This window comes from Melospiza georgiana, chromosome 1, assembly GCF_028018845.1.
Source record: "Melospiza georgiana isolate bMelGeo1 chromosome 1, bMelGeo1.pri, whole genome shotgun sequence".
NCBI classification, from domain to species: Eukaryota; Metazoa; Chordata; class Aves; order Passeriformes; family Passerellidae; genus Melospiza; species Melospiza georgiana.
This window is the reverse complement of record NC_080430.1, coordinates 42,469,192-42,494,915: the sequence shown is the minus strand read 5'-3', so window position 1 is coordinate 42,494,915 and position 25,724 is coordinate 42,469,192. Positions and strand designations below refer to the sequence as shown.

General features: G+C 35.6%; 1 protein-coding gene across 1 annotated transcript in view; it reads left to right on the top strand.

The window, feature by feature from the left end:
* Window positions 1-24,342, top strand: part of TOPAZ1 (testis and ovary specific TOPAZ 1) — a 39,039-nt gene extending 14,697 nt beyond the window's left edge. The window contains exons 8-23 of the mRNA XM_058035748.1: window positions 855-961; window positions 3,158-3,243; window positions 3,935-4,072; window positions 8,314-8,377; window positions 9,515-9,666; window positions 9,874-9,966; window positions 10,267-10,382; window positions 11,257-11,323; window positions 12,322-12,496; window positions 13,988-14,088; window positions 17,109-17,274; window positions 18,095-18,259; window positions 19,288-19,491; window positions 20,554-20,737; window positions 21,392-21,584; window positions 24,188-24,342. Coding sequence (XP_057891731.1) covers window positions 855-961; window positions 3,158-3,243; window positions 3,935-4,072; window positions 8,314-8,377; window positions 9,515-9,666; window positions 9,874-9,966; window positions 10,267-10,382; window positions 11,257-11,323; window positions 12,322-12,496; window positions 13,988-14,088; window positions 17,109-17,274; window positions 18,095-18,259; window positions 19,288-19,491; window positions 20,554-20,737; window positions 21,392-21,584; window positions 24,188-24,271 — 2,095 coding nt within the window. The 3' untranslated portion in view covers window positions 24,272-24,342. The remainder of the gene's footprint in view (window positions 1-854; window positions 962-3,157; window positions 3,244-3,934; window positions 4,073-8,313; window positions 8,378-9,514; window positions 9,667-9,873; window positions 9,967-10,266; window positions 10,383-11,256; window positions 11,324-12,321; window positions 12,497-13,987; window positions 14,089-17,108; window positions 17,275-18,094; window positions 18,260-19,287; window positions 19,492-20,553; window positions 20,738-21,391; window positions 21,585-24,187) is intronic.
* Window positions 24,343-25,724: the final 1,382 nt, after the last annotated feature.

Here is a 25,724-nt window from a genome sequence, read left to right as displayed (position 1 = left end):
ATCCTAAAGTTTAGGAACTATTTGAATTGTCTTGGTTATGAGAAGTATTAAATATTTGGAATCCCTTATAGGAGCTGGCAACTCTGTCTGCAGAGGAGCCAGCAGGTTAAAACCAGGATTGTACTGAACCAGGATTCTTAATGGAAAGGGGGAAGGGGAGCAAGATCTCATGAAAGGGGATTATATTTTTCCTGTGGCTTTGTTTACAAATACAGAAGAGATTACCAAATGTTTTGCTAGCAATATTTTTATCTTATTTTTGAAAACACCACATTTTAGTCATTTAATTCTCTGGAATGTACATATTTGAGAATAAAAGCAGAACAGTCTTTAATTAGGGTTCTCTTTGAAATCACCTAAATCTTCTGTCCAGTAGTCAGTTTTTAGGAAAGAAAACAGTTGACTCTTTAGATGTAATTTGAAGAGCCTTGGGATTTACTCTTTGGCAGATATTACGTAACAGACTAAGCTTAAGTAGATGCTTCTTCAGAGGTGACAGAAATCATCTCAATCTTCTTGTCAGCATGGTGCAGGGAGTGGTTCACTGGTGCTTTTTCTACTTATTTATTGAATTTCCTATGGTCATGCGCTAGGGCAGGATAATCTCAGCTAAAATCATAATCAGATTGGACCAGGCAAATGAGAGTAATGAAAGTGAAATTGTTGGGACTGCTGGCTGTTTAAATTTATGGCAAGTTTTGAAGTGTTGCATAAAGTGTTGCATAAAGTGTTGAAGAAATTCTCATATTTTATACACTTAATCCTTCTTTTAAGGCATGCAGTACATGAATGAAACTCGTGTTAAATTTGGTTAAACTAATTTTAACAAAATTTTGGTTTTTAATATTCAACAGTGACTGTAAATACAAAGTGAACTGTGAATTGCTATCAGGATTGCCATTGAATGACCAAAAAGTAAACATCTTCAGTGGAACTACAGAGATGAAATCCTGGACAAATGGTATTGTATGCTGTGTTGATGAGCCTGTCATAATTTTTTATTTGTGCTTTATTTGTCAATGAAATCATAAGGACTGTCCTCAGTTCCTGAAGATATTGACTGGAGTTTTACTTTGCATATATAAAAGTAAAACTGTAAGATCTCTTGGTGGGTTAGTGAGAGGTTTGGGGTTGGGTTTTTAGTAGAATTCTATTCTAGAAATAATTCTATCTGGTATTTTTGCCTCTCAGATACTTTAATGGTAGGGGAGTGCATGTGTTCTTAGTAGTCTGACACATTGTGTTTGACATGTATTATCAGCAAGTAACTTGCTTCCCTTTATTTGTGGTCAGAGAATGTGACTGAAGATTGGGTTGGTTGATTGTTCATAGTAAGATTTGCTGAAGTGGTTTGCCCACCTTGCTGAAGGTCAGAACTTTGTTGTTTATGCCAATTCAAATTGTTTTGAGGCATTCACTAGACTGGATCAAATAATTATATGGATTTCATAAGTAGCACTTCTTGTTGACCCAGTCTGTTTCACATGTGGAACAGATATCTGTGCCACCCGAGAATTCACAATGGAACTGGAGTCACTGCACAAAACAAATCTGACATTTAGCCTTGCATAAATGTATGGTTTATTTGGCATATGAGATAGAGAAAAATAGGTATCAATTACTTGTGGATAGATACTGCATTCTGTTTCTTTGCAACTGGTGCAAAAATCATTGTTTTTAGAATTATTGACTAAAATGGCTATTTATAAACATAGATTTCTTGAATTAAGATCAGTGACAGGGGTTCTTGTTTAGTTTCGAATTGTACTGTGAGTCTGAGCTTGTAGAACAATTTTATCATCATGTCATTTAACAGCATTTTCAGGTAGTGCGAGAAGCATATGCTGTAAAAAAAACATTTTGAATATGTCTTCAGACTCCAGTTGTTTGAAACTATTCATGTCTTGGGCCTTCAGAGTACACCTTCTGAAGATCTCTTCAAAGTCTTCCTTCTTAAAGTTATTTGAAAGTTGCCAAAGCAAGAGTTTCTGTGCTAGGACAGACAGGGCAAAGCAGCCTTTTATTCCCAGAACTGTGCAGGCAGGATTTGCTATTCCACTTTAGGGCCTGCTTCCCTACAAGTCTGACCTACGGTCAGCAAGGGAGAATGCGAACTCTTGAAAGGAGCTGGTCAAAAACTTTGTGCTTGGGGATGGCAAGAATCTGGAGAAAGATCAAATTCCCTGTGGCATTTTTCTTTAGCTGTGGTTAGCTCTTTTCTCAGCTGTTTTCTTGGATTGGATACTAAATGTATCCAATCCTGAACTTATTGAGCAGCCCACCGTCACTTCACAAGTTTTTGCAATGTGACAATACATAACATTTAATACTCATTGTTCTACATTGTGCTCTATGCTTCCTATCCTGGGATAGCCCTATCTGTTAGGAAGACATGGAGATTAAGAACTATGTACCTAGCACCAGTCTATAGAAGAACATTAATTATTGGATGCTCTTTAGTAACTTTAGTTTGCTGGAAGGGGCTAAGCACCCTGTCTTTTGAGCACTCAGTTCTTTGAAGGGGCCAGATGGGAATCCTAGAATGCAGGGCATTCAAAAACTCTCATTTGTCTTTAGATATGGAGTTGAAAACTTGAACTTTTATCTTCCATTAACATTATTCAGTTTTCAAAGAAAGAAAACTGTCATTCAGTAATAATTAAAGTTCTAAAACCAAGTTTCATGGTTAAGAAACCAGTTACTTATACTGGGCTTAAACTTTCTACTTGCATTGCTTAAAACATAAGAATATGAAAGGTTTTCTATCTATCAGTTCAGAAAAAATAGCTTAAATTTAGGGCTAGTGATGTTGGAATGCAAAGATTACTGATAAAGTGGGTAGGTTTTGAAATTAAAACTTCTGGATATTTTTATTCCTTTTCTTATCTCTGTAAGTTAGAGCAGGATCCTTGGATAAAGTAGTGAAGTTTTTAATTTAAATGTGCTTACTCTTGAAGTTTTTGTAAAGTCTCACTTTTAGGATAATTAAGAAAACTGTAATTTAAATTACTGGCTTTAGACTGCATTAATCAAATTTTCATTAATCATTGCTGTGACTTGAAGGAACTATAAATATAAAGGAAAATAAGATAAATGAGAATGGTTTCAATATGATTCATTTTTATTATGTGATTTGTGCCCTCATCCTAATTTTTAGGTTACAAATCTTCGGGAAGAAGTACTTCACTGCCATTGAAGAATTGTGGAGATTTTGAGCCATGGAAGATGGAGAAAAATGCAAGTGTGAGTTGTTAAATCTTTGCCTTTGGCACTAAATTTCTTATGGCTATTCAGACAGTTCCCCATGTATCAAGTCACAAACTGTGAATCTGTATATGTTTATTTTTTTATGCTATCAACTGAGTAAGTATAATTTACAAGAACAAAATCAGTGATGAAGGGGCTGCTATTCACAGTGAATTTTTCTTGATTTCTGTTTTCAGCTTAAGCAAAATCAAATAATTATTTTTGCTTTATTGGTGTTCGTAGAACTGAAAAGCAGACAAGGTTTCACATGTTCAACACAGCCTGCTTTATCCATGATGCTGGGCGCTGGAAAAGGGTTAAGGAAATTGATGCCCCAGAATTCTCAGATCATGACTCAGAGCTGTCCAGGAACTTGTCACCTTTCTCCTTCCTCTCTACTCATTGTCCATCTCATTAAGCAGTTCTTATATTATCCCTGTTTGTGGTCTTCAAGACAGGCTTTTGTTGTATTAGACAGTAACGTGATATGGCAAGGGACTGATCTTAGAAATGCTGCAAGTACAGTAGAGAGGTGAGGGTTGTTTCAGAGGCTGAATTATAGATCACATTTTCTGCTTTTGTTTAGAGTTTGTAGATATTTTTAAATTTTAAAAAAACAAAGACCATGTTTCCTTTCAAGAAATATTATTTGGCTTTTTCTGCTTGTTGTAATTTTATTTTATTCCAGGCTTCTCATTCAGTCCAGCAGATCCTTGATGCACTTAACTTGCCCCGTAAATACTGCAGATATTATTTCATGACTTCACGTGGGTGTGAAAGAACAAAATGTTGGTTCTGTCATGTTCCAGGACAAGGGGATGAAAAGGTAAAGTATTTAGTGAAGTAGGGAAAATATTCTAAATGTGAACACTTTTTAAAACCAAAGCATCATCTCCTTTGTTCATTTATATGTGGGAAGTAATTAATCAATCAGAGAATGATGGATGAAAAAATTGTTGAGAAATTCTTCCTCCCAAGATCTTCTAAAGTTTTTTTTTAAACATGGTGTAATTTTGAACTAGTGGGTGCTTTAACATACATCAGCAATTAGGCTGTACAAATACAGAGTAGCAGATTCTGAGACATTTCTATCCTGGGCATCAGAGACTTGAAGCAAACCTGTGCAAAGACTTTGTATGTACTTTTAAGGCCAAAAGCCATCTGTGGTATATTACCTTGTGCATATTTGGTGCAACAGTAGGCATGTTTGTTTTAAGATGCTGTAATCTCCTTAAATAGAGCAGCAATTCTCATAATATTTGCAAGCAAGAATAGTTTTCCAATGATGGGCAAATTTTCAAATCATTTTCAGATCATTTAAGAGAGGCATTTTGAGTTTAATGCTTCCAAGAAATGTGCAAGGCAAGCTAGTTGTACTGACAAGTAAAAAGATTTTGAAATTTACTGTATGAAAGTTTCATAAGTTAACTGAAAGTAAATAAAAACATCAAAGCAGGTAACCAATAACAAATGCCTAACTTGTCCTCATCAGGTCTTACAAGATTTATTTCTTACCTACCATCTTAGTGGTATGAGTGCAATTTTATCATTGATGTCAGTAAGTAAAAAATTTCTGAATCAAAATGTAAAAAAATTACTTGCAGGTAACCTGTTAGACATGGTTGCTAGAAAAATTAACACCTAAAGCAGCTTGTCCATCTTCCTGATATCTTAAATATACTGTGTCCAAATTTTTAAAATACATCAGTGTAATTTGGTTTTACTTTTCTTAATGTTTTCTCTTTTCTTTTGTATTTATTTTATATGGAACATTTTTCCTTTTTTTTCAAGTGTGATACATCTTTGGCAGGCTGTTGTGAATATTTGTAATTTTCAGCTAGTTTATCTGAATTATTGTGGTTTTTATTGCTTCATTATATTACAGGCACACTAAAGAATTGTTTGCCTATGACTATTAAAAATCCATTCCATTCGATTTGACTTGTGGTACAACACTCCAGCAGACTTTAAAACTTCTACCCACCAAACCTAGACAAACTTTCTTGGTAGTCTAAAAGTATGCCTGAGTTTTGTTTGTTTGTGTATGTATTTATGTTTTTAGACCTGTCCATTTAAAAATTATAATAGGCCAAGCACCTCATGGTGGCACCAAAGTACAGAAAAGAAAAACAGGTGAAGAAGCTATAAAGGCGTCTGATCTTGTGCAGGATCATTTATTCCAGGAGGAATAAATCTCTTCAGGAGAACTGTTAATGCAGACTGATATTCCATTTGCTTAGAGCTCAGTGTTCTCTGTGATAATAGTCACTGAGTGTTTGAAGAGAAATACCTTTCCCCATAATGATATTTTTTCTTTTTCGTTAAGTAACTGGTTGATGCTTTAAAGCATAACTTCCTAATATTTAACACTTTACAGTTGTAGTTGATCACACAACACAGCCATGCTTGAATTCATAAAAACATCATATGCTTTGAAAATCAGCATATTCTTGAGCCCAGCAGGTTGTACAAATTATCAATTTTTGGGGTTTTTTTTAAAAGATGCCTTTCATTTTCAAACAGTGAAATCTGTTTTGTATTAGATAAAGTAAACAGAAGAGTATTTAAGGGAAGGGTGGGTCTTAACAATATGTGTCAGTGATGGAGAAGAGGGTAAAGGAGATGATGCTGGATTCTACTCCATGGTCCTCAGTGAAAGGACAAGACACAGTGAGCTTAATACAGTAAATTGTTTTGCTCAATTGACATTTCAGAGTGTGGCACAGGCAATCATTTCATGGTTAAATAAGTGGTTTCAAAACATGTTGTTATGCAAGCCTTTATTTCTCTTTGTGAATCTCACTCATTAATTTTTTTTTTTACTCCTATCCCATTGAAGAAGTTTTTATTTTCTGTGACTTCATATTCTCCTTTTCCTTCATCCTGTGAACCTCCTAACTGGAAACAAAAAGTATATAAAATAGGAATATTTCTTCCTTCATTAGTGTTATCTTAAAACTTCAGGGCCTTGGATATATGCTTCTGTTGTGGTGGATTTTGTTTTTGTTTTTTTAATGTGTCTTCCTAAAAAAATGTGATTCTACACTGTCTTTTATTTCTGTCTCTAACCACCACTAAATGACCTTTGAACCTTTTGGTGAGTTTCAGCCATATTGAATAGGAATTGTGCATCTCAAAGCTTCCACAGCATTCCTGTAAGAAGGATCCTGGTTTTGATCTTACTGAGATAAAGGCTGCAGTATGGGGGTTTCTTCCTTATTAAACAACAGAATGGGCACTGGCTGGGAGATGCTGGAGTATTTAGTGAATTCCTGTGCTTGTTCTTCTGAATAAGCACCTCTGTGTTATTGTAGTAGGACCATGCTCTTAGTGGAGAGTTGGTTGGTTGGTGCTATAAAACACAGAGGCCTTTGTTATGATTTTATTAAATTGTCATGTTAAATGAGTCAGGGAAACAACTGACATGACAGAATAGTGTGATATATGCTGCCTTTTGAAAAGAGGAGTAATCTCTTTCATGTACCTACATTCAAAATCTATTACAACTAACTCAAAATTTAAAGATTCTGACATTTTTACATAGTCTGTGGGTGCAGTTACACCTTTCAAAATTGGGACAACTAAATCAACTGAAGCCTTCTAGAAGGTGTAAATGAGTAACACATTTAGTTTCTTTTATTAATGTAATACAGCATGTCCCATGTTTGAATACTACTGCAAGTGGTTGTCCAAGCAATTTCACCAATACTTGGAACAGACAGAGCTCCAGATGCAATCTTGGCCTTTTTTGGGAGTCAGTCCAAAGAAGGAAAAAAATTAATTCCATAAGAAAGCAAACTAATTTCCTTACTGTAAGCTAAAGTTTATTCTGGAAATGCCCTCAGCCACCTGGGAGTATAGATTTGGATTAAGTGAGTTAACCTGTTCCCAAGTGACACTTCACATAAATTAATGATCAAAAATATGACATGATTTTCTGAAAGGTATATCTTGGAATATAGCTCAACATTGCAATACTACTTCCGAATAAAAACAATAAGCTTTATTTATACTTAGATGTATAATTTTTGTATACTTTGGCTTGATGCTCTAATGGCTTTAAAATAAGATGTCTTGGCCATAAACCAGTGCTTTGATGATAATTAATTTGCTGCATGAGTAAATCCTGTGTCATTTTGAAGTTGCATGTAAAAGTAAACCTGATTCAGTTATATATTACCATGATTACTAATTTAGGGCATTTTCCATCTCTTGATGTTTAACTATTTCACAAAATAGTATTAAATATGACGAGTTTACACTGTTGTGCAGAAAGACTGTAAATGTTCTAGAAGAGACAGAGAATTTCTAAAATTCAGGGGGTTTTCCTGAACTTGGAATTCTAAGATATAACATCAGTAGTCTTTATTTCTTCATCTGCAGAGATGGAGTAGTGTAAGTATGTAAATATGTAAAATGTGTAAGTATCACAAAGCTGACAGCTTAAGATGTTAAGACAAGAATGTTCCAATACTAAATAGCATTAAAATATCTAGGTGTGGATTTTTTTTTAGTCACTTCAGTCTGTGGTGAAATGGCTCATTAAATCAAGTTCGTTCTGAGCTTTTTGTTCTGTGTCCTTATGAATGATTCTTTGTGACAATTGGTGTTACCAGCTTAATTTCTGGATGATTTTTTGATTTCTTAGTTGGTAGTTTCATGGAATTTTTACTTATCATGTTTCACTTTCACATTTTTGCTTCCCTTTCTTGGTTTACAGTCTGCCACATTTATGCTAGCTCTGAAGTAACTGCATTGTCAAATTTTCTTTTTTTCTTCTTTTTTTTTGTTTACTATAGTATATACATACACATGCAAACATTTGTGGTCCCAGCAGCCTCTTTCCCAAACATTGCATCTGCATTATTTTTCAGTTTGATTTGCTGGCCATTTGACAGAGCCTTTGCCTACAGACCCCATTACCTTCTTAAATCATTTATCAGTATGTATGGCTTACATGGAAGCAATGTAAAGCTCATTATAGAATAGAACTCATGCTTGTGAGTAGTTCTTTTGGTCAGCATAAACTGAAGTTACATTTTACTATAATTTTTTTTGTTTTTACAGATTTGCATGGCAATTCTTAGGACATACATTAGTATCAAAGAATCAGGCCTCCTAAAACGTGCAGGTATGGTATAGCAGTAGCTGTTGATGATCTTTGTTACTTTGCTTATTTAAAGCAAATTATATAGGCTGTCAAAATAGAAATGACTGCCACTTCAGCAGTGAATAAAAAGTTCTTCAAATTAAAGAATACATTCAATCCCTGTGTTTTAGTGGTTCTGTTTCCCAGTAAGGCTAGAAATTTAGATAAGCACTTAGCTCAGGAGGTTCTTAGCAGTCTTACTTCTTTATAAAATGAATATACCTGACTGTAACTAGATTTGGGAGTAGAAATATGTAAATAGGGCAGGTAGGAGGTTTAACAGAACCTAAATTTTATTAAGGTGCTTTTGAACACCCTGGCCAAACATCAGAAACCCAAAAAGGTGAGAATGGAAGCTCTTGAAATTAAGTGTTGCTACTGCACCCACCCCCAACAGATTTAGTTTAGTCCTTACACCATGTATGCAAAGGATTATGATTAACACATTTTAGGGACTGCAGTTCATTCAGGCCCATCTGAGCTTTTGAGTTCAGTCAGAAAGGGCTTTTGTTTTGTTTTTACTCTGGACAGTGATTTCTTTTACACCGGTCCTGAGCAGTCTTTAAGGTTTTGAAAGCCTCTTAGAGTGTACTAGAATGAGAATGGGGAATTCAGCTGTTCCGTGTGCTGCAGTGTTCCATGCTGAACATGAGTGTTTTAATGTGGGTAACACTGGAGACCAGCAGGCCACAGTATATGTTTGTCAAGGAAGGGTGGGTGGCACTGGAACAGGTTGTAAGACCATCCACTGTAACACAGCACTTCCTAGAGCTTCCTGTCTGGAAAGGCCTTACTACCTTGATGCATGTACCAAATCTAGCCTGGGTTTGTGCATTCTTCTTGTGGTGCGCCAAATCAGCTAAACTTGCTGGGAACCTACTGAGCTTACAGTGCTCAGCTCAATGATACAACATATTTCAGAATAGTCAGTTTGGTTCTGGAAAGGTTAACTCTGTATTCAAACTGGATCCTTTAATTCATATTTCTCCTATCCCTATTCCATAATATCTTGGACAATTAAGCGTCATTACACTGTGTCTAAAATGTAAGGAAATAACTTGTTTAAATAGTTAGCATCAGTTAACCCCAAAGTGAAATTCAATTTAATTGCTTTTTCAGTCCAGATATTTGTGCAGTATTACAAAGAAGTTACTCCTGGTATAGATTTTGCTTCTGAAGTGCTGAATGATCTTCTTCTTTCATTGCTCAACAACTGTTTGTTGCCGGAAGTATTTCAGATATTGAATGTAATTGTACAAATCAAGACACTGGTAGGTGACTTTGTAATATTTTTTAAATCTTAGTTTCATAATTTCAGTTTTTTGAGCACTATGCTATTTATAGTAATAAGTTTGTTTTTACTCTGGTACTTAAATCTTGGGTGAGGGGAGTAATTCAGAATACCCTATTACAAAATCTCTACACTTTCTAATTGAAGGGAGTTGAAAAACTGAATGTGCTATTTTTGTCTATATTAGCCAGCTGTAGAAGTTCTTCTGAAAGTTTTTGAGCATGTGGCTTCTTTGAATATAAGAAATGCTGTGCCTACATTAATCAGTACCTTCTGTAAGGTATGAGTTTCATTTGTACTACTGCTGCTTGTTGGAATTTCTGAAATACTGTGTTTACACATATTGCCTGTTTGAAAACTCAGACATATCAATTTAAAAACCAGTACTGAAATAATATGAAAAATGTTATTGTGAGTAGCTGAATTCGTGGTATAGATTTTCATTTATTCCTTCATTTTTGACTGAGATTCGCTGCAATGTATTCTTCCCAATGTTGTTTGCCATTTACCTCTGAAGATGCATTAAGTCATCACAACTTTTAATGTGCTTACTTTTCTTACCTTGTTTGATATTACTCAGCTCATTGATGCTGGTATGTTCCTTGAGTTAGAACATTTTGACTACATTATTAAGTTACTTCGCCAGTTGCAAGTTTCCAGTTGGGAAATGAGTACTGTCTTGAACATAAAGTCCAGGTATGTCTTTAAGGAGCCATTCTCTAATTATAGCTGCTTAACTCCTTCTTCAGTATCTATTTTTTATAAATTTATGTGGAATCCTTAAAAGATGTGTTGAATGAAAATACTATCATATCATGCCCAATTGTATTTTAAAGCGCTGTCAATTTACTGTATTTTAAAGACCAAGCACTGTTAAATCAAAATTTAGATTCTGACCTCAATTATTAGTTTTCCATATCAATCACCATTGTACAATTTGCTGCCAGCTGTGATAGTTCATATAGCTAGCCAAATTAGAAACATCGTGGTATAATATATAATTTATAATATTAATATATCTTTTACCCACTTCAGCAAATGGTACTTCTGCAATAAACAACCCTTCTAGGATTACTTATAATCTGAAGTAGTTTTCTAGTTTCCTTTACAGTATGACTACATAAACATTTGTGCCAACACTGCTAGGGAGGAGGGTCATTTTTTGAGTACTGCTGGGATATGCTGGACAAAACGTCAAATCTGTTCAAAAACTGCTAATACTTGAACCATCTCTTGAACCAGATTGTGATCCTTTTTCATTTTTGTATCATCTGCCTCAAATACACAAACAAAAAAGTTGAGAAACTAAATTTGTGATTCATAAACATACCTTTGATTCTTAGTGGAAACCAAATATGCAGCATCTGTGAAAATAGCTCTGCTCAATTATTTGTTTAATACATCGCTAACTTCCCTTGGCAAGATTTTAAATGAGCATTTCCAGTGTGCAGTTTATGTAATGTGAAGCAAATAGGATCAAAAATCACATCCATTTAATGTTCATATTTGATAATTTGTTGTTCAATAGGATGTTAAAATTCAAGTATTCTTTTTTTTTTTCATATGGAAGAATTAAGGAAAGATATTTTGAAAAGACATGGATTTTTGACTACAACTTAGCAGTGGCTGAAATTCAGGTATAGTATGTGCATTCTTCATGATTTCTTTAAAGCCTACATGAAATAGCAATTTCTATACATTTTTTTTATTAGTGGGCTTTCTATACATTTTTTTATTAGTGGGCTTTACTATACATATAGTGAGCTTATGCAAAGCCATGTATGGAAAGAGTTAACATGCAGGAGAAAACTGTCTTTGGCCCTTCTGTAATGTCAGTCTTTTGATTTACATACTTGTAGTTTTTTATCTTTATTTTGCATCAAATTGAAAGATTTTGTAACTTCAGCAATTATTTCCTCTGCTTTACATTTGTTGTGCTTGTAACTGGTAGTGGTACATCACTCCTCACCAAAAATTTATTTAATACATTATTTGGCAGATAGAATTCATATCTGGTATAAAAATAGATAAGAAAATTGTCAAAGCAATTGACAACATTGAGCAGTATTTTAAAGAATAAGAAAATGTTGTAAAACATTCTTTATTTGGATGCTTGTGTCTTTCATGTTCAAGGTCAGATTACTCATTATGCACAATTATAATATAGTTTGCATATTATCACACATACTGTGTAGATCCAGAGATTGAAATATAAAAAGGGAAAAAACAGTACTGATTTTTTACTCCTTTAACACCAAAGTCATCAAGTTATCTGGCAAGCAAAAGACTAATTCATATAGAAAATAACCATAAACTCAGCATGCATCATGGGAAAAAAAATACTGAATAAATGCCAGTTCCTAAATAGGATGAATAAGTTATGAGCTTTCTCAATTGGGGTCATGACATGAAAAAAGGAATTTAATTTCTTGAGGGATAGAAGTAATTAGCAGTCCATGCAAGTTTGGCAACATGTAACTGCCATATGACCATGAATGTTCTTGGCAGTAGGATTTCATCTGCATTTTTTCTCCTTTAAGTCTTATCCCAGGTACAGATCTCAAATTTCACTTTATTTTCTGTTTGGTTTTCTGGAATCAGGTTTGCTTATATTTATCCTTTACCTCCTTTTCAGCACTGCAAGGAAAAAAGGGATTGGACCAAGCTGGGAGCTTTGTATCTTAATGCAAGAACTGGATGTGAACATTTTGAGGATCTTCAGAAATTGTTTTTATCTATTGCTGAAATTCTAACCAAGGATTCTGAGGCAGACAGACCAGGAGTCCCTTTTTGTGATTTTGCTGATATAGGTAAAATTAAGATGCAAGAAATGCTTTTCGTAGAGGTTTTAAAAGAGATAAAAAATTAATTCATATAGTTTTCTGATTATTAGTTAATTTTATGTTACAATATTCTGAATCTTTTGAGGTGTAAATACTGTCAGCTGTAATGTTCAGCACAAGCTGTTTTCCAGTAGAGATAAAATGCTTACACTTAAGGAAGATTCAGAAGGAGGAGCAGTAGAGTTTTGTGAAATCAAAAAGAGAACCCAGAATTCATGATCTTTCAATAAAAATGGCCTATGCTAAGAACAACAGCAAATGTATTTCAGTATTTTCATGTAAAGTGTCACATGAAAATGTTACATCATATTAATAGCATAAATAAGCTTTACTGCTGTAAGTATATATATGCTTGTGTGTTTTAAAACACATTGAACAGTTTACAACTGTATATAATTTTTACCTTTTTTTTTTAGTAAATTGGATTTTAAGAATTATTTTATTCTCCTAAGAATCAATGGTTTCTGCAAGGGCTGGGTGCTTGAGAACCCAATGTTTTAATGGTTCTGGCAGGTTTTCTTGCCTCTTTCCTCCCTATGCCCCTTCATTTGCATATCTGTATCATTCTTCCTAATGAGTTTGCAGATTACTGAGGCTTGGTAAAGTGTCAGTGGAATATTAAATAGTTTTGCAAAGGATTACTTAGATATTTTTCAACCTGTATTATCTACTAAAACATAATGAATATTTATTCCAGATATGTGACATATCCTTTCTGACCACAGACTTTCATATCATAAAAAAGCTTCAAGTTGTGACAGAAGGAGAAGATTTTGTTGGAGCTTGGAACTTAGTCTCTTTCTTAGAGCAGTGGTCTCCCAGTTGATAGGCACCTCCATCAGTAAAAAATTTTTGAGCAGTGACCCACAATTTATTTATTTATATGTTATATACATGTGCTACTACTCCAAAATATTAAATTCTCTATAAACCGTACACAAAAACAGGAATTACAAATACGAGCTAAATATTAAATAAACACTGTATTTGAAAGTATTTTACTTATTTTTATTTTCTAATAGTACAAAAAATATTTCTTTCCCACAACTGAATGGATTGTTGTACTCACACCCTACTTTGAGACCACTGGTCAAAAATTCAAAGTGCTTCCAAAGAGGTTGTAATTACTCAGTTCTGCAATTGCCGTAATTTCTTCATAGTGCCATAAAATGTAAAGCTTACTTTACAAGTAATGATGTTACTAAATTATGCCATCACATGTCCAGTCATTTTATGGATGACTTGGACTACTGTGAAATACTGTCTGAATAAACTATAGTTATTTACTCTCCTTCTGATGTTAAGACTTAGGAAGTTGCTGCTTTCAATGGCAAACATTTCAGAAAAACGCATTTAGTATTTTCACAATTACTGTGTTTTTGAAATGTGTAATTTCTTTAAAACTGCATTTACATGTTAAATAAATAAACAAATAAACCTTATTCTTTTTCTTTCCAGTAATGAAAAATTCCCAGCATAATAAAGCAGACAGCCTTTTCATTGGAAGAACTGGGATAAGCGCAATGTATTCGTATCACAAAGTACTGCAGTGGATAAAGGTATGCAGTTCTACAGGAGCCTGACTGGAAGAAAAAGAGAAAAAGAATTAGCAATTTCTCTTCTGGATATTAAACTCTAGTTTCTCTGGTGGAATGACTGGGTGTGCCACCTGCCTCCCTGCTGTCTTAGCACTTTCTAACTGTCCAGCTGGACCAACGCATTTATCGTGGCTTTCTCAGCAGTAGTCTTCTATGGAGCCTGTCATAACTTGGTCTTACAACCTAGAAACTGATTGCTCATGTTCATTTTGTGATTTTTCTGAGCTGAGGTTGAATCTGAACTAAGATACAGGCCTTCCTGAGATTCTGAGGTGAGGCGCTGATGGCATTATTTCCCAGAAACATTACTTTCTTCCACTTGGCAATCATGTTGTATTCTGAGACCTCCCAGATGAAGTGACATTTAGAGAAGTTTGGGCAATTTCCTGCACTGGTGTTTCTGCATCTGACCTCAAATAGAATGGATAAGGCCAGGAAGACAGAAAATCAGTGTAGCACATCTGTTCTTGGTCATCTCCCTGCTCCCCAGAACTGCTGAAGTGCTTTTCTTCCTCTGAATCTAAGTTTTTAAGTTCCGTGAGTCTTGTAAAACTCCAGTGGTCACAAAGAAATACCTTTACAATCAAATCTTTGCTATCAAACATTACACAGGGCCAGGGCTAAGAGACTAGACTTTTGACTGGATATTTTACATTCCTTATGCTCCAGGCAGTATTGGTCATAATTTCACTGCAGTAAGATCCATTTCAATGTTAAATTTGTCTTCTTCCTGGAAGGAACCAGTGCATACCAAACTCGATCTCTTATAGAAAGTAACATGAAAAGTGATAGCACAAGAAGTAACATTAACCCTCAGTCATTTTAGATTGTGTTTTGGTCAGTGATCCCATTCTGAATTTGTGCCTGGTCCTTTCAGTTAATAATTATGCTGTAGTGGGATGTGTAGCATCCCATGAATTCTCCCCCCTTGGTCAATCCCCAAGCCCTCAGGGATGTTTGTCATCCCATACAGGATGATTTTTAGCATACATTTTTATGAACAGAAGGAAATGCTCTCAGTCCCCTTTTGTCTCTTGAAGTTTTAGGTTGGCTTTTCTGTGCAAATTACCATCAGGGAACCCTTCGTAGTTCACATCGAGGAATTAAATTGTCTTTTGTACAGTTGTCTCTCGGGGATGCCCTTCAGGAATTCTGTTACATAAAAAACCTGTCCACTGCTCAGTCTGTTTCCAGGGTCAAGCCAAGGAGATATATATTAGAGGTGCTTGGTCTAGAGACAGGATGCCTATTCTGATAAACCATTAATTTTGCAGCATTACCTTCATGAGTTGAATGGTATTCAGCGGGTTCCTTTCGAACTGCAGCACAGTGTGGTACTGTTTAAGAGTAAAGGGAAGGAGAGGGGGTCTTTGCACTAGCACTTGAATAATACTGCACTGGAACTCTAGGGTTTTTTGTTCCATAAAACTTAGCAGTTAGAGCAGTTAAGCTACTCCTGACCACAGAAGAGAGAATCTAAATTCTTGGCATTGAGGAGTGGCAGTGCTCACATGCCCGCTGAAGAGTTTCGTTTGGCTTGGGTTTTGGCTCTCTTCTTCAGCATATAGTGTTTGTGTGCCTTCAGGCATTTTAGCTGTTTTCCAGTCCATCTTAAGGGAGAGCCTCATCTTGGATTGCATAACCCCTGATATTTCAAGGAGATTCATCTTCATGTCCTAATTTCTTCTCCTAATGTGTGAGAAGCACATATAGTGTTATTCTTGTACAACATGAGTTACTAAAAGTAGTACTATGATTTCTTTCATGTCTATAGCAAAAGATCTTTATTTCTTTGAGAGTGTTGTGTTAGTATCAAACCTGCTTCTCAAGAGATTACTGACCAAGATCCTCAAAAAGCTTTGTAGACAACCTGTGTTCATCATATTAGAGTGTGAATGAGGTTCTGCTCTGAATGATTTTTATCAAAACTGGCAGATCCCAAATTTATCTCTGCTTCAGGAAGCTGTCATTCTTACCTCTCTCTACCTGTTTCACTCCATTATATATCAGATAAATCCCTAATCCTGGGCTGATGGGCTAGTATCTACTTGGTCCATGTCTTTTCTGCCCAAAAGGTAGTCAAGAAAGTAAGATAGTAATGAATTTGCTCTTCCTGCTCTGCCCAAGTTAATTTTGGCTTTAGGACATGCCCTGTGCTGTTTTATGAATATTTTGGACTGCCTGAAACTCAAAATGTGCTTTTCATATCATTTTTCCTTCAAGAACATCAAACCCCTTTATTGCAGAGCTTTGGTGGCTCTTGGGGGTAAAATATGTATGCTGCTTGGTCCTGAAGAGAATTTTCTTTGTAAGAGGTAAGGAAACTTCATAAAACAGATGTACTTCAAAAAAACATGCAACAAACAGCCAAAAAGTTGGTAAGATGAAATTTCTGAAGAAAACCAGTCTAAATACCAATCTGGAATGTGATGATAAAGTTGTTGGTTGTTACAGTGTTGGCCAGATAGGCCCAGCTTCTTCCCATTTATAGTCCTGCTGCTTACAATCATCAGTGTTTTCTTTGACTTACGCTGGAGTAATTATTTCAGTTTAACAATTACGTCTCTGCTGCAAAATGAAAATTCTCTGTATGATCGTTTTAGATTGTGTAGTACTGAATGAAATCAAAATTAAAAATATTAAACCAAAGTAAGCACATAAAAATAAATTACAAAATATATTAAAAATACTGTATTGAACATTATATAGTAGAAATAATGTTATGGGTAATAGTGTGTTGGGAACTCTTCGACAATAGGTTGGTAGAGTTTTTTGTCTACATAGTAAAAAAACCCTAAATTCTTCATTTGAAATTCTACTAGACTTCACCCCTGACTCAGTTTGGAACAGGTAACTGCATCGATACCTATAAATCTGTGTCACCAAATTAAGTCTGTTATATTTTATATAAATATACTCTGTGTTCACTGATACCATTGCTTTCTCTGACCTTCCCTCTTTCCCTCTCCCTCTTACACCAGGGAAGGAAGGTTTTGGATAAACTGCATGAGCTGCAGATAGATTTTACACTCTTGAAAGGACTTGTAGGTGCAGGGAAGTCAGCATCCAGATGTCAGATTGTTAATAAAGCCGCAGAAATCTATCTTTATTCTGGACATTTGGATGGAGCAACAAGGGTATTGAGAGGTAAGCCTGTCTTAAAATTTTGGCTTAAATTTGAACAGTTCACTTCTATGACAGATTTCAGATAAAAGTTACAAGCTGGTCTGTGTTACTAAATACAGTCAATAATACTGAGGCAAAGGAAAGGTGATCATCTTACTGGTTAATGTTCTTCTTTATATGTATAAGAAATATTACAGCTAGTTTTTTCAGATGCTTTCACAGTATTCTACTATCAACACCATTCTACCTAAAAATCTGCCATAATGAAGGAGGAGTGCAGCTTGGAAAATGATGCTGTCCCATGCTGGGAGTGTAGTTTTCCTTTGAACCAGGGGACATTCAGTGTCAAATTTCTGGCTTGGGTCCATGCAATATTCCTTTGCACCTCATAGGATCCTCTTTTAGTATAATTGCTTTAGAACAGAACCATATTTATGCGATTATTACATATGGCTTTTTGGCACTCTGATCTGCTGAAAATAGAAGAAATTCAGAAGTAAAAATAATAGAATGTATGCTGTAAAGTGATATTAAGGGTGTAAATTTGCTGTTCAGTTTTATAGCTGTACATTGATACATACATACCTATATATGCCACTGAAAGGCCATTTTACTGCAGTGATATTTCACAAAAGGGATGATTTGCAATATAACAGTTCAGAGAATCAGTCTAAGGAATATTGGTCATGAGAAACAAATTATTAATAAGTCAAGCTGCACTTCCTGTGCAGTTCTGAAGTTTGTGTCATGGTACAATTTACAGTACATTCTTAATGGCTCAAAGTCTCAACATCAAAAGTTCCAGTTGTTAGAAATAACACTGCACTGTTGTTTGCCACAGAGTCAGAGTGGATCACAGATGCACCGTTGTGGCCCTGTGATAAAATGGACATCCTCAATCGACATAATCTCTTATGTGCAATAGTGCACAAATACTTGAGGAAGAGTTTGTACAGGCAGGCATTTGAAGTTCTGCAGAACTTACCGGGTTTGCAGAAACATTCTGGTAAGTAAAGAAAAAGATATTGTGGAAAGAGTTAAAAATTTAACAGATGATTCTGTGCTGTTCTTGTATTGTTTTCTAACTAAATTTGCTGAAGTAAGATGGGTTTATACAAGCCTGTTTGTGTTTTCCAAAGAGTATAGTGTCAGTTAAATATGTGTTGTGCTCTGCTGCTCTTGCTGCACTTGTGCACACACTCTTGGATGTGCACACACACCTGTCATCTTTTGCTCAGTTACTACGCAGGGCGACAGAAAGACTCATTAATTTTTTAAGGATCTGTACAGTCTATACAGTGAGATAAAATAGGAATATTTTAATTTTATTTTATCTTAATTTCAGGTGAATGAGGTGGGGATTTTTTTCTTTAACTGAGCTGGCTACCTAAGCATCTCTTACATATCATGTTAAGAACCAACTGCTCTGTCAGGCTCAATTTATCTGACAAATTTTGGATGAGTACTTCAAAATGAGATATGTAGTTACTTAGGCTCCACTGAGGAAACCTCAGCTGATTCCTGTGTGTAGGTCTCTCAGCCTACTGCCACTTTTAGATATTTTAGGAGAGATTGGTTGGAAAACCATCTACTTTAGACAATACTGAAAGGAACCTAGTTCTTCAAGTTATGAGGTAAATACAACAAGGCTGTTCAGTCCTGCCAAAAAGGTGACAGTTCAGAGTAAGAGTAGAAGCAGAAAACCAAGGGGGTTTTTATTGGTGGAAATCTTAAATCTGAGAGATCAGATGAAGATTGTATTTATAGGCTGTAGCAAGTGAATGTATTTTTATGTGATTCTATTGGTTTTGGCAGCAAATTGTTACTTGAACCTTAACACTTGTCCTTCAAAATGTGAGCGAACTACTGTATGAAAAGACTTTTGATGAATAAAGCATTCATGTTATCCCAACCTTGTTCCATCTTACTGATAGGGGCAAGAGTTCTGATTTAGGTACTGATTGAGAAAATGATCCTTCAACTAGATTTGCATTTTCATTAATTCAGTAGTTAATATTTTTAATTTCATTTCAGATATTATAGATGCTTCTCAATACAGCTGCCTTTTTAACAAGCTGATAAATGCCTGTTTTGAGAACAAGAACCTTGGGGTCTCATCTTCTGCAGTAGACTTCATGCTTTCCAAAAAAATTGCTATTGATTTTGTTTTACTTAGAGGATTAATCACAGCTTTGGGAAGAAGTTCTTTATGGTCCAAAGCTAGGACCTATTACAAAAGTAAGTTCCTTCTTGAACAATATGCTCCCCTTACATTCTTTAGATAATGCACTCATAACATTTCAGTATGAGTAAAAAGAAAAACAGTGCTTTCTGTGTCACTCTCAGGAATTTATTTGTAACCAAAAATACTTATTAGGAAATGGTGAATTGAAAATAAGAAAGAGTGCATACTACCTGGCATGAAATAAATGTAATTGTGATAAATTAATTTTTTACATTCAGTTCCAGAATTTCAAGTATGTGAGCTCTGAAATGATTGAAAAATGCATCATCTTCACATTTTCATCTAGGCAAATTAGATTTCCTGATACTTTTCTCTAGAAGTGTACCGGCATCTCTGTGGTGGTAAAATTATTAATATTTAAGATTTGAGAAGTCTAGCTAATTATTTTATCCCAACTAAAAGAAAATTCATTTCAGCTAAAAACGGATAGTCTGTAATTGTTTTCAACTCTCCATTTCTGAGCTAAGATAATACTGGATGAGCATTTCTGCAGAGGGTCTCTCCATACAGTCACATTATTTACTGTTTGATTTTGTCTTAGAATCATTGTGGTTAGCAGACTGCTTTAAGGGACCATCCTTTCTGGCATGGATACTTGGTTTTGTTAACATTGGAATTAGAGTTTTTCCTCATCTCTTTTTTTTTTTCCCCTGAAATGCTGTGTTGGGCTTCTGGGATCACTTGACAGAAGAAAGGGGAACAAAGCAGGAAATGCTGTTCAAATGTTCTCTCACTTTGACCATGATTAACAGCTTCTGTTCTGACCTGCCTAAATTGTACTTGTGTTATCACAGACTTGCTGTCTCCAGACTTCTGACACAGCTTTCTAATCATAGCTGATAAAACTCATTGAAAAAAAATCCCAACATTTTACAACTGTGAATATTAGTGTGAATACTGTGTGCTGTGTTCTCCAGTCAGGCCATTTCATAGGTGAAATAGTAAAATCCATTAAGACTTTGGGGTTGGGGTTTTTCCACATTTAGTCACACAGAAGAGAGATTTGTGTTCAGTATTGGTAATCCTAATTCCTCATTTTCTGCATTTACTCTCAGATGCTTTATCACTGGGTTGCTACCCAGAGCTGCACGGAAATTTATATCACAGACTTCTGAAGATTCCCTCTTACCTGTCTGAAGTTGAGATGCTGTTGGCCATTGAAATATTTCTTGTTTCAAATGCCAGTGATATTCAAAGTTCAAGGACTACTAGCCAGACTCTTCAAATAATACTGAAAAGGTTTGTTGTCAGATATGTACCATTTTGATTGTATTTATTCATGTGATCATGTAAGTAATAGATCTTGATTTCCTTATCCTTCTCAAAGAATACATCTCTTACTTTTGTTCCTTGGATAAGTGAGAAGTTTTTTATCTCTTGTTCCCATGTGTATGCTACTGTATGTATCTGTTTGTTTTCTTAAATAGTAAGTTCTGCTTTTGCAAAAAATGTAGGCATGTCACTTAGGCACAGCCTTGTTCCAAAAGTAATTACATGCCAAAACTGAGTGAACCTTATGGATTCAAGCATGTACGTGAATTCTTGGTATATCCAGTTCATTAAATGGTTTGCATTCCTTTACTGAATCTTCCAGCCCAGAGACTTTTATTTTCATTAAATGTGCTGTGAATATTGCAGAGCTACTTTGCACTGGTATTAAAGCTTACTATTTTTCATTACCATTAAAGATGTTAAAAATACTCTTTCTATAACTTTTTAATTCTTCAGAACAGTAATATAATCTGTCTAGAAATTAGCATAATATTTATCAGTGAAAAATACAAGGCATTATTTTAATGTTTTTGTCATTTTCCTGCCTGTATAAAATGATAGACAAGTGACACGTAGGCCTGTATGGTACCTAATTTTATATTTGTTAAAATTCTCTTACAGATCTGAAGATACAGTTCAGAATAGCAGTGCCTATCACGAGGCAGTGGAAAGGCTGATCCAGGCAGCTCATTTATCTGATCCAAAGCTTTTTCTTAAGCATTTGACAGTGAATGTTAATATGGAAGAAGTTTACAGACTGGAGCATTCATCTGCTCTAAAATGGCTGCAGGAGAATATGAAATGGGCTGAGAAGGTCTGGCTGTCCCAGTAGTTACTAAACAGTTTCCACTGTGTTCAGACTGTGCCTTACTGATTTACAGCAAGGTTTCAAACTCAAGTTGTGGTTTTTAATACTGTATTGATGATAATGCAGAGAGTAGCACAGAAATAGCAATTTTTCCCCTATCACACTAACTTATATAGATGTTTTGCAATGGCATCACCAGATAATGAGGAAGCTGCAGCCTCAGAACCTACATTCTCCATTCTTACAAAGAATTAGCACTTAGCTTCTTTCTCCCAGCAGGTGATCATATAAGTATAATATAAGCATAGATAAAAGTGTAGGTAAGTACATTGGTTGAGTGCATCTGCTGTTCTTGAGTGAAATATTTTCCACATTCATTCATAGTCTGTAGAAGTAATACCTATTTACTTTTGTCTGCCTTACAGTAACTTGTGAGGTCACTGTCCCAACTGTTTGCACCTTAGATCTTAATTTCTTTGCTCCAAAAGCCCAATAAAAAAGCACTGAGAATAAAATAACTTCAAAATCAGTTGAGATATGCCTGATTTAGGATACCTTTCTTCACAGAACTGAGAGCCTGCACGTTGCTCACAGCTGAAGGTTTAGTTGATAATCTAATTAGCTCTTTGTTTGAAGCAGACAGTAGCTTGTGTATGGTTTCATATTTGTATATATGGATGCTTCCACTGAAAAGGAAAACTTGCATTCTCCCTTGATCGGGCTCTTAGAGAGAGGTGGGTTTGCCCATCTTCTAGGTTCTGCCAACTGCACGATGAGATGGAGACTTCTAGCAAGCTTGTTTCACCATTCCTGGTTCTTCAGGATTTCTGCTTTTTTTCCACCTGAAAATCCTGAATCACATTCAAAGCATGAGTTGCATAAGACACATTCTACAGCCTGAGTAAGAAGAACCAAACATTTAATACCAGAAAACCTCTCATGACAAAACAATACAGCCTCTGTCAAAGTTGATGCTTACTGAGCTCACCAATTTTGTAGTGTTGTTAGTTTAGATCTTTGGCACCAGACTTCACAAACTTGCCAGTAATACAGCTCTTTTGGTCTGCTCTCCATCCCCTTTAAAGCCTTTTGTTCTGAACACTTAAGCTATTTTGGGTATAGAAGTTCATGAGTTTTTAGGCTGTTCCATCATAAGTGAGATTAAGATGGGAGCACATATCTCTCTCCTTTGGAGTAACATAAGTCTATTCCCAGTTCCTGCAGCATTATTTCACATGTCCTTTGCAGCTCTAAATCATGAAAGCCATCATGACCTTAATACTGGATGGTTGAGAGGAGGGTTTTGGTGTCAGGTGTTTTTGTCTTTAGGGGAGGTTGCCATTCCAGTCTTGTGGTTTATGCCATTGATCTGATGTCATGAATCTGATTGTCATTTGTTGGATTCGTGACCTCCTGAGGGCCAGGTCCTGAACTTTTTCAATACCACTTCTCATCCAGTGTGTTAGGGAATTGCTACTGGAAGAGAGAGAATTGAATCTGATGACCACCAAGATTGCTACTTTCTTCCTGTGCCACCTGTACAGAAAAATGCTAGGATAGAGACTCTTGTTTTTTCACAGTGTATCATTCTTCTGTAGGGATCATCTGCCTGCCTTGTAAAAAATGGTAGATCCAGTACCAGTGGTACCAGATGGCATTTCTGTAGAAGCCATTCACCTCAGTCTTAGAGTACAGTTGGCACTGGTCCAAACAAACTTTGGGTTCCACCCCTTCACATGCATGAAGATAGCTCTGCCATTTGTAAGGGTGTCCACCTGGTCAAATCTAACTAGATTCTGCTGATTTTGCTTCCCAGTAGCTGAAAGACTGGGTAAGAAGTAATCAGGTTTCAGGTGAGGGATCTAAACTGATGCTCTTGCAAGCATTCTAGTGTTAGTGTAAAGAGCAATTTTGAAAGGTTCCAACAAACTAAAACTGGTAGTAAGAAGCAAAGTCAGTTTTGCTAATTACTTCTTGTAAGATCCTTTGTGGCTTAATCTCCCTTGGAATAAGCCATAGGCTATCTGAACTTCAGCTAAATCCCACATTTCTGTGAGTGGTACCCGATGTGGCTAATAGTGTGTTTGACAGACATAGAAGGACAAAATTCTCTTTGTGTGGCTTCAAAACTTGTGATGTTCTAGAGACAGCAGAATTTTTTCATCTGTAAGCAGCCTTGAATTTTCACTTAGATCATCCCCAGAACAAAACTCCAAATGTTGCTTTATTTTTCAGACAAAGGTTAATCATTGACCTTCAAGCTTAACTTGGAACTGTGTAAAATATTTGCAATGTTTTGGCTCCATCTCCTGAGTATCATCTTCAGCTGATAGGATGTAATCTCAGTCATGTTTTATATTAACAGGCAAAGCAAGCTCCCCAGAAGTTTTGTTACAACTGAGGCTTCTAGTGTTTGTGTCAATATAGTGTTTTTCCATTTATCACCATGATAAGCCAGTAGGCAACTGAAACAAGTTTGCTGTTAAGTCCTGTATTTCACTTTTTGTTCTGTCTGGGTCCACGTGAAATACAATGCAATTCTCATCAGTTTGATGTGTATCAGAAGGCCAGAGTAACACTCAGTAACATTCTCAGTATTTTGGTTAGAGAAATTCCATGTGCCAAACAGGACAAGACCCCACTGTGGAATGGAAACGAGCCTGGAAAGATGGAAAAAGTATCCTGAAGAATAACATTTAGTACAGCAGTGGCAATGCAGTTTTGCAAAGCCAGCCACTCAGTAGGCAATATCCATATTTTTGCTTTCTCCCAGTATAAGTTAAGCTGAAAGGACTTCTGTTTGACATTAAACAACATATTTGGTATCATTTTTTCATATAGGAAATAAAATGTATGTTTACCTGTTTACAGAGAGAGAGAGACGGAAAAATGTGCAAATAAGAACTTCCCTGTGCTGTGCTCAGCAGCTTGGAGTAGACAACACTGTGCTCCTTCAGTATGTTGTTGGATACATGAGAAATTCCCTCTGTGAAAATCTTTCTTCAGTTTTCACTGATTTCACACTATGCTCTTGGAAAGCTTATTTTTGTTGGGTATGGACAGTTTCTTGTAACTAAAACAGAATAATGTGGTTTGGAAGACTTACCACAATTTTATTTCAAATATTGATAATTTTGAGAGTTTCAAGATGCAGGACAGAGGTGAGAAACTGGAAGTAGGAACTTGATAGTTTTATGGTGTTTTATAAAGAGCAATGGGGGAAGGAGGGGGAGCATTTTGGAGGAGTTGTTAGGTTGTTAATAAATGTTTTTTAATATTTATATAAAGCATTCAAAATATCTGAGTCTGTATTGTCATTAAATTATTTAATTGTATTCTGATTTTTGTAATGAACACTCTTAGATATGCAGCAAGATAGGCAAGCAACAAACTAGAGGTGGGGAGTTTAATATCTTGTAACCACTACAAGAGCCTGGAGAATGATACGCCACATGAGGAGGTTAAGAAAGTGTGAAATCAGTCAGACTATGCGGTTCTTCATCACACCAGAGCACACAATGTAGCGAATGCTCATGAATAAATTGGGCTGAAACTCCCAGCTGTGGAGATGGCCAGCTTCCAGTTTTAACTGGGAGTGGAGGCTACAGCCAGGGTTACAGGCTGTGCTCAGTTCGCTGAAGAATTCAAATGGATGTTAGTAAGAGTTTCATTTGAGGAGAGAGAGTAAAATTAAATACTCTGTTGTAGTAGTAGAAGTTTAATTACTAAAATCTCAATGTCATACTCCTCAGCTTAATAAACTTTAGCCACATTAAAAGCAATTATTCACATTTCTTATCCTTTCACATTCTCCAGATGCATCTCACACCTTTGTAGTTTTTTTGGAGAGGGGTTTTTTTGCAAATCCAGCTCTATATTCTTGAGTCTACACTCCTGCATAACTTTTTTTTTTAATTACTAGAATGATGTGTAGTATCTGAATGATACTGACATGATTGTTTCAGAGTTCTGGACCATTGCATGTGTGAGGATTGGAGAAACTGATGCTATTTTTTGACCTTCCACAGACCAAGGACCAAACCAGAAACAAACTAGTGAGGAGAAAACAGTTCCCATTGCCACTTGTAGCAACTTAGAATTAAGAAGCAAGAATGTTTAAAATTCTCTGTTAGGGCTCAAGACATC